The sequence below is a fragment of the Panulirus ornatus genome, chromosome 57, assembly GCF_036320965.1.
Source record: "Panulirus ornatus isolate Po-2019 chromosome 57, ASM3632096v1, whole genome shotgun sequence".
NCBI lineage: Eukaryota > Metazoa > Arthropoda > Malacostraca > Decapoda > Palinuridae > Panulirus > Panulirus ornatus.
Window position 1 is genome coordinate 19,369,009 of NC_092280.1, and position 14,496 is coordinate 19,383,504.

General features: G+C 39.2%; 1 protein-coding gene across 2 annotated transcripts; it reads right to left on the reverse strand.

Annotated features, from left to right (window-relative positions):
* Positions 1–6,640: 6,640 nt before the first annotated feature.
* RpL36 (ribosomal protein L36) lies at positions 6,641–12,253 on the reverse strand. Of its 2 annotated transcripts, none has more exons than XM_071694539.1 (4): positions 12,201–12,253; positions 11,188–11,285; positions 10,309–10,443; positions 6,641–6,865 (listed from the first exon to the last, which is right to left on the reverse strand). In XM_071694539.1, exons 2-4 carry the CDS (start codon positions 11,278–11,280, stop codon positions 6,656–6,658), a joined length of 438 nt encoding a protein of 145 aa, XP_071550640.1. In that variant the 5' UTR covers positions 11,281–11,285; positions 12,201–12,253; the 3' UTR covers positions 6,641–6,655. The 2 variants fall into 2 exon arrangements, with proteins under 2 accessions (XP_071550640.1, XP_071550641.1); XM_071694540.1 differs by lacking the exon at positions 12,201–12,253 and adding an exon at positions 12,042–12,156.
* Between the last annotated feature and the right edge of the window lie 2,243 nt (positions 12,254–14,496).

Genomic DNA, 14,496 nt, shown 5'->3' on the forward strand with positions numbered 1-14,496 from the left:
GTGCCTGAGGGGGGAGAGGCGTGCAAGGAATAGAGTGATTTGGAACGATGTGGTATACCGGGGTCGATGTGCTGTCAATGGACTGAACCAGGGCATGTGACGCGTCTGGGGGTAAACCATGGAAAGGTCTGTGGGGCCTGGATGTGGATAGGGAGCTTTGGTTTCGGTGCATTACACATGGCAGCTAGAGACTGAGTGTGAATGAATGTGGCCTTTTTGTCTTTTCCTGGCGCTACCTCGATGAAGCAGGGGGAAGCGATGCTGTTTCCTGTGGGGCAGGACGAAAAACCTTACAATGTGAAAGAAAAAAAAATAATCAAATCTACAATAATCCTATGGAACGTGCCAGTGAAACCAAATATAGATATTCGAGAAACCAATGAAGAAAATGTACGAAGATTGGCATTTGTGCTACATGCATCGTCTGCTAGATATTCCCCAACCTTTCTTCGGGGTTTAATGGAAGTGAGATATGGCCGGATCAAGGAAAGCAGCAGCAGGTCAAGTCAGAGGGAATCTGTTAAGCTGATAATGGATCCCGTCCGTGATGCACCTCCTTCACCCGGTGTCTATTAGTCTGATGTGCTGAGCGCGTCTCCTGCCTCGCCTCATGATCGGGCAGAGACTACGAGTCATCTGTCGGGTTCCCACGCCTCCTGCCGCAGCCTTTTGTGTGGGAACTAGGAGCAGGAGGGGGTCTTCGGGGGAGGAAGAGTGTCATAGTTCCATCAGCGTAAGCGTTCCTCCGGGAGCTCTGATACGTACATGCATACTGTACATAGGAGTAAAGACATGGTACATATGTACAAGGTTAAAAGATAGGGCAACACAAGCGCTAGACACTCTCCCGGCAATACGAATAGTAGAAGCCAACACAGGCCACGAGTCAAACACCCAACTCCTTTTTAAAAGAAGGCTTAACGATATTCTTAAGGTGCGTGTCTATCTATAGTAACTTTTTTTGTTTAAGAACCTAACAAAAAATGTTGTACCTTTATCGAGGTCATAAAGCAAATTGCAAGTAATGCATATTCTAACGATAATGATTAAGTGAGAACGAGTTTCCATTTTACCTTTAAAATGGGATTAAGTAGGGTTTGGTAAAAAAAAAAAAAAAAAGAAAATACACATGAAGCCCGGGCCCTTAGGCAGAGGCCTCCCTTTCCCTTTAACCTGGCCTGCTCATCTAAACACCCACATCACCCCTGACACTTCTCTCCCTCTCACGAACACAACCACTGCCTTGCCGGCTTTCATCTTCCGCAAAGCTTTTACTACCTCTTCTCTGTTTGCCAAATCATTCTCCCTAACCCTCTCACTTTGCACACCACCTCGACCAAAACACCCTATATCTGCCACTCTATCATCAAACACATTCAACAAACTTTCAAAATACTCACTCCATCTCCTCACATCACCACTACTTGTTATCACTTCCCCATTAGCCCCCTTCACTGATGTTCCCATTTGTTCCCTTGTCTTACGCACTTTATTTACCTCCTTCCAAAACATCTTTATATTCTCCCTAGAATTTAATGATACTCTCTCACCCCAACTCTTATTTGCCCTCTTTTTCACCTCTTGCAACCTTCTCTTGATCTGCCTCTTTCTTTTATACATCTCCCAGTCATTTGCATTATTTCCCTGCAAAAATCGTCCAAATGCCTCTCTCTTCTTTCACTAATAATCTCACTTCTTCATCCCACCACTCACTACCCTTTCTAATCTGCCCACCTCCCTCGCTTCTCATGCCACAAGCATCTTTTGCGCAAGCCATCACTGCTTCCCTAAATACATCCCATCCCCCCCCCACCCACTCCCCTTACGCCCTTTCTTCTCACCTTTTTCCATTCCGTACTCAGTCTCTCCTGGTACTTCCTCACACAAGTCTCCTTCCCAAGCTCACTTACTCTCACCACTTTCTTCACCCCACCACTCTTTTCTTTCCTGTAAACCTCTACAAATCTTCACCTTCGCCTCCACAAGATAATGATCAGACATACCTCCAGTTGCAACTCTCAGCACATTAACATCCAAAAGTCTCTCTTTCGCGCGCCTATCAATTAACACATAATCCAATAATGCTCTTTGGCCATCTCTCCTACTTACATACGTATACTTATGTATATCTCTCTTTTTAAACCAGGTATTTCCAATTACCAGTCCTTTTTCAGCACATAAATCTACAAGCTCTTCACCATTTCCCTTTACAACACTGACCATCCCATGTACACCAATTATTCCCTCAACTGCCACATTACTCACCTTTGCATTCAAATCACTCATCACTATAACCCAGTCTCGTGCATCAAAACTACTAACACACTCATTCAGCTGCTCCCAAAACACTTGCCTCTCATGATCTTTCTTCTCATGCCCAGGTGCATATGCACCAATAATCACCCATCTCTCTCCATCCACTTTCAGTTTTACCCATATCAATCTAAGAGTTTACTTTCTTACACTCTGTCACATACTCCCACCACTCCTGTTTCAGGAGTAGTGCTACTCCTTCCCTTGCTCTTATCCTCTCACTAACCCCTGACTTTACTCCCAAGACATTCCTAATACACTCTTCCCGTTTACCCTTGAGCTTCGTTTCACTCATAGCCAAAACATCCAGGTTCCTTTCCTCAAACATAATACCTGTCTCTCCTTTTTCTCATCTTGGTTACATCCACACACATTTAGAGACATCCCAGTCTGAGCATTCGAGGAGGATGAGCACTCCCCACGTGACTCCTTCTCTGTTTCCCCTTTTAGAAAGTTAAAATACAAGGAGGGAGGGTTTCTAGCCCCCCCGCTCCCGTCCCCTTTAATCGCCTTCTACGACACATGAGGAATGCGTGGGAAGTATTCTTTCTCCCCTATCCCCACAAAACAATTAAGACTATATACAAACAAGTTCAAGAGACTGGGCAACGCTAGTGTAAAACACTCCTCGTAACAGGTAAACTCATATTCTATTGACTCCCATCCATACACACATTTACACAGGGGATGCAATAGCACATTTCCAATCACCACTTTTCCTTTAGCACACAATTTGCACAAGCATCTCAATATTCAGTTACACCAAGGATCCTGTGCCTCTAGCCATACCAAGCCCTCAAGTGCTGTATAACCCACCCTTACATTATCCCCTTGCACCAATGCAAGTCTTGTGCAGCATAACAGTGTAAGGAACGTCCATCCGTTGCCTCATCACCCACCCTTGCATTCAGATCCTTAACACAGACATATAACCCGTTCAGCAAAGCTGCTCATGCACTTACTCTGCTTCTCCCAAAAATGCATTCCATTCTTTCACTTCTAACTACCTGTAGAATATGCATAGACAATTAACCGCCTCTCACTTTCTGCCTTCATTCTGGCCATCAACTTCGAAATGACTTTCAATCTCAAACACAATTTCCGTTTTTTTACATAAACCTTTGTTATTCATCCTCTCACCAATCCCCGACATCTTTCCTTAAGCATTCCCGAACCACTTTATTCTCTCACTCTGTTTCCCTCAAGAGTTAGAATATCCAAGGTTCCCATGTCAAACATCACCTCTTTCCATTCTTGTTACAAACCCCAACAGTCAGACATCATTCTGTCTATGAAAAATAATTACACTGGAGGGGAGGATTTCTGGCCCATTGATTGTCTCATACAACATGCAGTTGATGGGTGTGTAGCATTTTTTTCCCCTATTCCTGTACTGCAATGTAAATACAAAGAATACTAACAGGTCATTGGATCCTTTTGAGGCTGTGGTAGTGGAAGATATCGGAAACAAATGAGGATAGTAAAAGATAGAAGGAACATATAATTTAAAAATAACCTGCAAATTGCTTAAGTGACAGAAACAAACAATGCAAGTCATGGACTTCAGGCAAAATATTTATATAAAGAGTGAGTGCTCAAATTACAGAGGTATAAGTTTGTTGAGTATTCCTGGTAAATTATATGGGAGGGTATTGATTGAGAGGGTGAAGGCATGTACAGAGCATCAGATTGGGGAAGAGCAGTGTGGTTTCAGAAGTGGTAGAGGATGTGTGGATCAGGTGTTTGCTTTGAAGAATGTATGTGAGAAATACTTAGAAAAGCAAATGGATTTGTATGTAGCATTTATGGATCTGGAGAAGGCATATGATAGAGTTGATGGAGATGCTCTGTGGAAGGTATTAAGAATATATGGTGTGGGAGGCAAGTTGTTAGAAGCAGTGAAAGGTTTTTATCGAGGATGTAAGGCACGTGTACGTGTAGGAAGAGAGGAAAGTGATTGGTTCTCAGTGAAAGTAGGTTTGCGGCAGGGGTGTGTGATGTCTCCATGGTTGTTTAATTTGTTTATGGATGGGGTTGTTTGGGAGGTGAATGCAACAGTTTTGGAAAGAGGGCCGAGTATGCAGTCTGTTGTGGATGAGAGAGCTTGGGAAGTGAGTCAGTTGTTGTTCGCTGATGATACAGCACTGGTGGCTGATTCATGTGAGAAACTGCAGAAGCTGGTGACTGAGTTTGGTAAGGTGTGTGAAAGAAGAAAGTTGAGAGTAAATGTAAATAGGAGCATTAGGGTTGAGGGTGAAGTCAATTGGGAGGTAAGTTTGAATGGAGAAAAACTAGTGGAAGTGAAGTGTTTTAGATATCTAGGAGCGGATTTGGCAGCGGATGGAACCATGGAAGCGGAAGTGAATCATAGGGTGGGGGAGGGGGTGAAAATTCTGGGAGCCTTGAAGAATGTGTGGAAATTGAGAACATTATCTCGGAAAGCAAAAATGGGTATGTTTGAAGGAATAGTGGTTCCAACAATGTTGTATGGTTGCGAGGCATGGGCTATGGGTAGAGTTGTGCGAAGGAGGGCAGATGTGCTGGAAATGAGATGTTTGAGGACAATATGTGGTGTGAGGTGATTTGATCGAGTAAGTAATAATAGGGTAAGAGAGATGTGTGGTAATAAAAATAGTGTGGTTGAGAGAGCAGAAGAGGGTGTTTTGAAATGGTTTGGTCACATGGAGAGAATGAGTGAGGAAAGATTGACCAAGAGGATATATGTGTCGGAGGTGGAGGGAACGAGGAGAAGTGGGAGACCAAATTGGAGGTGGAAAGATGGAGTGAAAAAGATTTTGAGTGATCGGGGCCTGAACATGCAGGAGGGTGAAAGGCGTGCGGGGAATAGAGTGAATTGGAATGATGTGGTATACTGGGGTCGACGCGCTGTCAATGGATTGAACCAGGGCATGTGAAGCATCTGGGGTAAAGCATGGAAAGTTCTGTGGGGTCTGGATGTGGAAAGGGAGCAGTGGTTTCGGTGCATTATTACATGACAGCTAAAAACTGAGTGTGAGGGAATGGGGCCTTTGTCTTTTCCTAGCGCTACCTCGCACACATGAGGGGGGAGGGGGTTGTTACTCCATGTGTGGCGAGGTGGCGATGGGAATGAATAAAGGCAGACAGTATGAATTATGTACATGTGTATATATGTATATGTCTGTGTGTATATATATGTATACATTGAGATACATAAGTATGTATATTTGCGTGTGTGGACATGTATGTATATAAATGTGTATGTGGGTGGGTTGGGCCATTCTTTCGTCTGTTTCCTTGCGCTACCTCGCTAATGTGGGAGACAGCGACAAAGCAAAACAAATAAATATAATTTTCAAATGTACTTATAATACTGCTTTCAACCACTCTAATTGATAAACTACTTCATGTTAACAGCTCTACTGAAGAAAAGGTACTTCACCTCATTTGAGGTAAAACATTTGCCCACGTTTGTAGCCATTTGAGTAAAATTGGACAAATCAAGATTTATGTTGCTTGAAAGGTCTTTATCAAAGCCCTTGATGGTTTTGAATATTTGTATCAAATCATCTGAACTTCCTCTTTACTAAGCTAAACAGATTCAAGTCAATCTGCACACAGGACTTCTTTCTCTGCTTGGGAATCATCTTGGTAGCTATGCTGCACCCTCCCCATCTTTAAGTAGGATGATCAAAACTGAATAGAGTATTCAAGTACAGACTAATGAACAGTATTAAAGATGATTCCTTAGACTAAATTCAATGACCCTGCCTATGAACACAAGAATTTTGTTTTTTCCAACTGCTTACTTTTAGGTTATCGGTAATTACTACATCTTAGTATATTTCATTTACCTTTTGCAGTTCGACAAAAATTCATACTGGATCTTGCCTTTTTGTTTTGGCTATCAAGTAAACCTATCCATCAGTTTGTCTATATCAATTATCAGATGTAAATGTTCAAGTTCTTTTATATAATTCCCAGTATTGTACCATCAGTGAATTTCGATATCTTGCAATGCAACCCAATATCATTAGTATATGATAACAGTATCAAGAATGAACCTTGTAGCACTCCATTTATTGTCTTAACCACTCTGAGACTTGACCTACTCGCAACTCTTTGTTTATGGCCAGTCAACCAATTTTCCATTCGCTGAAGTACAACCCCATCTATGCAAGTTTGATGTAATTTTTGTTAGTACCCATCGATGTGGAACCTTATCAAATGATTTTCACATATCTAAATATATGACGTCAACTCCTTTACTCTCATTGTACATGTTGGTTACATCATGAAAGAAATCAAGTGGATTTGTAAGACTTGAGCAATTTTGTCAAAAGACCATGCTGAGAATAATTAATCAAGTGATCAGGTTGAACAATAAAAACAATTTTGTATTTTTTCCTTTATTATACAATACAGTAATTATTTGTGGGTAGAAGCAGCAGCAGCAGGCAGCGGCAGCGGCGGCAGCTGCAGCAGCGGCGGCTGCAGCAGCAGCCTTTCTCTGCTGACCCATAACACGCTGCATCTCCTCACGCTTCCTCTTGGCACGGATGTGGGTACCCAACTGTGGATATGGAATTAAGACTAAAACTTGGAACAAAGGTTAACATCACCAGTGCATACCGGAATAATTATATGACTACAATTATATGTAGAGTAAAAGAGTACAAGAGGGAGAGAGATGAGTGGAGACTTTTGCTGTGGCTACCTCCTTGATGAGAGTTCCCAATGGGAATGGGCATCATAGGTATAGATAAAGTTATTATAAATTAATGAAAAGATAAGACATTAAGAACAGGATGTTAATGCCATAGGTAAATTCCCAAAATTACATCAGAATGATTTAAAATGATGGTCCACCTTGTAATTGATGTAATCATCTCTTTTGCACAGTGCAAAAATGCTTCTAAGAGCGCATAAAAGGTACTTTTCAGATTTTAAAGACAAATGAGGGTGAAAATGAGAAAAGGAACAGGATTTTTTTCATCCTCAATTGTATCTCCTGCCTTCACAAGGTAGCATCAAACAAAAATGGAATTTGGCTTTAGTATTTGCACACATCTAGTCTCTAGCTGTCAAGTGTAATGAAACCATGGATAAGATAATGATATGATGCAGGATAAATGAAGAGAGTTTTGTAAATGTATTGCACATATTTTACCATAAGGCTGTTAGATGAATAAAGACAGATGAGAAAAGCAAATTCAAAACAAATGAGTACATAACAGAAGCCCATGGATGTTTCATCCTACATCAAGAGTCATGAGATTGTGTGTGCAAAGCATCTATCATTTGGAGTAATTGATGGTTCTGGTTTACTGTTCAAGTGAACATACAAGAAGACTACACGGTATGGTTTCCATTTTAAGTAGTATATGCATTAAGGTCTAAATTCAATCATGTCTTGCTCTGAAGTGTACATCTTATGCAACTAACCTATTCTGCATGATTAAAAAAAAGTTAATCACTTCTTTTTTATGTTGGGAGCTCCAGTCATGAACAAAAGTTCTTAAGTCCAGGCCAAATTGAAATGTGAAGTGGGAGAACAAGTAACAACGAAAATATTTTAATTTTGGAGAAAATAATGTAATAAACAGATAATCACTTAAGTGATTTGCATATTTACATACAAATTTTGTTCTGGATCATAAGCAAAAGAGGAAATAATGTCCATGTTAGAACTATTGGGGATATACCAAGAATTGTGTTGCAAAAATGGAACACAAACTCAGTACTAATTGTTTAAAATAAAACATGCCTCCTTGATCAATGGAGATCTGACAGGTATCTAGGTATCTGTGGCTTAAAACAATAATCCATATGAAGTGACATTATCAGCTACAGCCAGGAATCACAGACCCAGTAAGTCTCTGTAATAAGAGTTCTGTCATTCAAACAATATGAAAATGAATTAGGATATTTATACATAATAAATAGCCTGATAAGTAAATGCAATTGTATTTTATGAAAACTCTGTAAAGGCAAACAAAAAATATACTATGAATTTACACTGAGTCAAAAGTTGTGGCTTTCTTGGCACCTTCACGAAGTCAGTAATCAAAAAATTAAACCTCTTAAGACGAAGAAAGCTTACAAAAAAGCAAAATGAGTAGCAACTGTGCAAATCTGGTAATCTAATGAGGATGCACTGCAAACAAAAAAAAATCATTATAACTGAAATTTCCTGCCAAATCTGTTAATGTAGAAGAATGAAATGTCCAGGATTCTACATATGCCACTACAATACGTACATGGGGATAACTGAAAAGAACCAGAAAGACCAATGCATATCATCAGCCTCCATAGCAAGAAACCTAATTTGCTAAGAGGTAATTCACTTCAAGGTCATGAGTTCATGAAGCATCCCAAAATCCTCTTATTACCTTACTCTCTTCTGACACCATGGTATCAAGTTCAACTACCACTGCTGTATACAGTGCTGGGATTACAATAAAAATTCCTTACACCCATAAAAATACATAATCACACCCAGGTTACCTACCCAAGCTCCTCGCTCACATCCTCTGGGAAAAGGAGAAAAATAAGAAATAAAGAAAAAGAATAAGCCCTCTAAAGTTTCAAAGAAAACAGAAAGCTTGCTTTCATTAAGGGGCAGGATTTAGTGTTTAGGAAAAGTATAAGAACGTATGGAGCTAAGCTTGGGAGAAGTTAACAAATACGACAAACCCATAAGAACATTACAACATGCTGTAACACGTAAAATTTTTGAAAGCACTGAAAAAATTGAAGTAAATATCTAATGATGAGAGAAAATGCAGCATCAGGAAAGAGAATGATTTCTGAGGTGAAAGAAGAAAGTCCACATTTAATTAGAATATTTCTAGCCACCCCAAATGGAAGAGCAAAACTCCATACAAGACAAAAGAGGCCTTTGTATACATGGAATGTATTTTCAAAGTAAAAGAACCTTGGCACCTAATGTCGACTCCCAGATTTATATTAGCAAACAGCTACTTGTGTAATGTGAGGTTTCCAAGATAAGTTGTTATAGCAATACCAAGTATGCTTGCAGCACTTTGCAGTGAAACAACAAGCTCTCAGGGGAACAAAAGTCATTAAAACCAACTAGGAAAAGATAAAAAAAAATATGTATATATATATATATATATATATATATATATATAACAGAGCATAGGAAGAAAATCTCATGACACAATCTTGGAGATCAGACAGTGAAAAATTCTCAAACTATCAAGATATTACATGAATACCCATTCTTTGAGATGATCAGATGTTAGTAACAAGAGATCGAGCCCTATGAAACCATATTAATGAAATTACAAATGAAAGAAATTGAAGATGCTTAAAGAAATGGGAGTTAAGGAAAGATTCACAGCTTTGGAGGTGTCCAAGTCAAACCAAAAGAACAAGTAAAAGAACGAGAATCTTGAAAAGTAGGGAAGGGTAAGAAAAAATACACGGTAAACCTTGCTGAATAGAGGCAATTAGTATTTCTGACAAATGCAGATGAGGGATATCAGAATCCTTGTCCGGAAACTGTATAATACATTCCTCCAAATAATCTTGTGTACGTTAATTATGAATCATTTTCTTATAAAATTAACAACAATATACTGTAATGCCATATATCTAACAGTTTTAAAATCAGCTTATATATATATATATATAAAAATATCTATATAAATATCATGGTCTGGAAGTTCGTCCTTGCCTTAAGGTTATGAAGGTGAAGAATGCACTGTAGTCTATCATGTTATAAAAGCATTTACACTCAGAATGTTGAATACGCTATTATCATGTAAAATTGTGACACTGTTTGAGCTTAACCATGCTAAGTGGCTAGCATTGTTGGCTATGCCTCTATGGGCAATGGTATCCTCATCCATAAGCAGCCGGAACAAAGCTAATGTATTTGTTCATCCTCCCCTTTCTGTGTAATCTCAAGAAAGTATCTACTTATTTCCTATGACAAAAAAAAAAAAATATAATTGGTTAGTTACAATCAAACAGGAATTTTTTACATACCCTTTTCTTGAGGAACTTCAGGGCTCTCTTATCCTTAGAAACCTTAAGCAATTCAATTGTACGTTTCTCATAGGGGGCAAAACCCATAACCTCACGAATGACATCTCTTACAAACTTGTTGTGTTTTGTTAGTTTCTGAAATAAAAGAAGATATACTTAAAAATTCCTCACTCGCATATAAAATAATCAACATACTTGGTTACAAATGCCACCTGTAAAAAATAAGTTTATGAAGAACTACAAGGAAATCAAAGACCTTATTTTGGAGCAAAAATCAATGTTTAACTGCTGATGAATCAATGAATTTCGTAAATTCATTCTTCATAGAACTTTTGTAATAAACTATCCATGCAGGAGTGTACATACAAAATCCACTAAATGAATTATCATAAAAAGTAAGTGTTCACACCAAACAAATGATGGCTGGACATATAAGTAATAACAATTCTTGATGCAAACCCCTTCAGTTCACAAGACTTCATAATCTACACAAATTAAAACAATATCAGCCTTGGTATGTTACTTTTTTGTGCTAGACTGATCCTCCTCCCTTAGCATGGTAATAGTAGCCACAAACTGAATACATAGTTACTTTTTTTTCACTGCTTCTTATGTGAATTCCCATAGGGAATTCACATGAGGGGTGGCCAAAACAAAAGTCTTTCCACTTATCTGTCCTTACATGCCTCCCATGAATACACCATTCCACGCATTTACTTTCTAAGCAGGGTTGATGCGTCTCTTACATCGGATTAAAAACTGAACCGATTCTTACATATGAAAAGAATGATGTAAATCATCTATCTAATAAAAAAGAATTTGGTTAGCTATCAGAAAATTTTGTATTAAAATCCACCCCCTACTACTACACAAACTTACCCCCTTTCTGGAGCTCGGCTTTGGTTTTCTTGTATTTTTGATGATTCTGTGGCCCTTGTTGAGGCCAACGGCCATTGCATACCTCGGCGACATTTTGCCTGAAAAAATATTTTGCAATAGCTTTTATCTACAGTTTGGTAAGCCTTTCTTGGGCTGCGTTATGAGACTTTCTAAGCCTAATCAGGCTTGGTTGGCTTTGCTTATAGACTATTCAGTGTTAGACTAAATTAGAAGTTTAAGGTACTAATAAAAAAAAAATGTCGGGTAAGACTGGCTGTTGAAATTCTGACTTTTAAGATTTTGTTTTAACCTGACACTTTCCGTTCTCCATATTCCTCTCAATTTAAAAGCCAGATTGCACATTTGTTGTCTATCACATGGATACATATCCTCGCACATATCATACACATATCACGGCACAAAAAAAAACAATACTGAGAATCCCAAAGAAAATCACCAATATATAAAGCCACCATCTTCCACATTTATCACACCGTATCTAACAATCACGGGAATGAATAATTGTCCCTTAGCGCCGCCCATCTTATCAACTGTGGCATCTGAACATTTTTTTCTCTCGGGGAATGGCATAATACAACACTGTGGATTGATGATGCATGCCTTGGGGTATGGGTTCCATCACAAGTTGATTATCATAGGATCTATACTGAAAGCCATGGAAATCGGCATGAATGAAAACCCCCCTGCTTAACGAGGAACTTAACTTATTTTCAATGTTACAGTCACTATATAAGAGCCGTCCTCTGAATTACCCTATACCTGATCCAGTAAGGTATTCTAATTCACGTCCTATATACAGCAAATGTAAACAACGTGTGCTCCTACAAACACACCTTAAAACACTGATTATAAACAATAAACAAATCTTTTTACGATCTTGCTATACTTCTAGGTCACTTGTATTTATTTCTCTACGTGCATTAAGCCTCTAGTAATGCATGGTGTAGGTAAAAGGCGTAAATCTTGTCGATGGCAAGACCTGGAAGCCTTACCGTATGTATCCTCGTGTGATGAAGGGAACGCACCAAGAATGACACGCAAAGCAAACTTTTTCTTCCCCCACTTCTATTTTCTCAAAATATTGACGATATTTAGACTACATAATTCCTTAATACGTAAAATTTTTATTATAAAACTTTTAAATTATGATCTCAATACCACCACTTTAAGTGTACTCCAAAAGAAGGGTTTTCTAATAGAGAGTTTGCGCTTTGCTGCATTTCATACTTTCCAATTTTCTTTCTCAATGTTATTGGTAAAAACTGCTTTTAAAAAATGGGGATAACTTGTTAAAGCCATCACTCATCTGTCGGTGAAAGAATTAACAGTTTATTTTATCAAATGGGCCACCACAGTAAATTCTCATCTCGTTTAATCCAGTCATTAGGCTCATTATGATGTGCATGGCACCCATTTAAGTATAGGAGAGCATTTATTAGTTCACAGTTAAACTTAATCATAGCATCTCTTCACACAACAAGTAAGACAACTAAACAAAATAGAAGACGTATGTCACTCTAAGCTTACTTAGCGCGACCAGACTCTCCCGATTTTGACCGACAGTCCCGATTTTGAACTATTTTGCCCCAGGATTTTAGGGGATTCTAAAATATTCAGTCCTGCCATTGTAGAAAAAGGTCAGTAATGTCCACGTTATCGAAATTGATACCAGTGAGCTATGTGACTGAATGGGATTCCTGCTGTCGTAATTGATACATAGGTAAATCGGAAAAGTGCGATATGATTTCGAACTTTGATAGTCAGTTTTGAGGACCATGGACCATAGGAAGAGTAGCATTTATCTCACCCTGGAAGCCCTACTCTCTTACAATACTCTTGATATTTACATATCAACGTTCCATATACATGCCTTCATGACCATAGTCTTTATTAAGAGTGTATTATGAAAAAAGAAAACTGTTGTTGTGTTCAGTGGTGCATTATCTGGTACTCTCGTGCATTGGTATTGTCATAAGTCAAGAAATCGTGTAACTGCATTGGCTAATTTCAGGAGGTGCTTTGAAATGCTTTTGACACTTAATCACTGCAACTTACAACGTTTTGTAAAATTATTTAGCTAAGAGTCTCGTGCATTAAGCTTTTATCTTGAGCATAAACTTGAACTGCATTCAAGTCATTTTTTAAAGATTGCTCTCTTGAGGATTAACAATAGAAATTATAGTTATAATTCTTTAAGTCCTTTTCCTACTGCTAACAACTTCAGGCGGAGTCTTATTGATCATATAGTTCTATTGCTGAGTGTTCTGCCATGAGAAATTCATTTACACTTCTGCTTGACCCTGACATAATCTTTTTCATTACTACTGACCCTAGTATATTAATCTGCAGCCTTGTTAGACACCAGACTATTAATCCATGGTCCTACTGAAGCTATCATCCATATTTTTCATTCATTCCCACCTTACGTTCTTAGTTTTACTTAATCCTAAGACCTTCGTCCTCAGTCCTGTGTTTTTCCTCCACATATAGTCCAAACTCCTGCTGAACTGATTATATTCGCCCACAGCCCTGCTAAACCCCGACATATTTGCCCAAAGCCCTTCTAAACCTCTGCATATTTGTCCACAACGCTTCTGAGCCCCTACATAATTCGCCATCATCCTTGCTAAACCCTTACGTACTCGCCCACAGACTTCCTAAACCCCTACATATTTGCTCACAGCCCTGCTAAACCCCTGCATGTTCGCTCATAGCCCTGCTAAACCCCTTACATATTCGACTACAGTCTTACTCATCCCCTACATATTCGACTACAGTCTTGCTCATCCCCTACATATTCGCCCACAGCCTTGCTAAATCCGTAAATATTCGCCCACAGCCTTGCTAAACCCCTGCATATTCGCCCACAGTCCTGCTAAACCCCTGCATATTCGCCCATAGCCCTGCTAAACCCCTGCATATTCGCCCACAGCCCTGCTAAACCCCTGCATATAAGTCCTCAGTCCTCCTGAACCTCAGCATTTTCGTCCACGGGGGTCACATTCCCCTTCTGAGGACGAATCAAGATATTCGTCCACACTCCTACTCATTCTGAGGACGAATCAAGATATTCGTCCAGACTCCTACTCATTCAGAGGACGAATCAAGATATTTATCCACACTCCTACTCATTCTAAGGACGAATCTAGATATTCGTCCACACTCCTACTCAATCCAATGATATTCGTCCTCATTCCTAGTCATTTCCAGGATATTCGTCCATAGTCCTGCTGCACCGGATCAAATGAATCCTCAGCAGCCGGTCAGCCAATTCCTATGCAACATCTA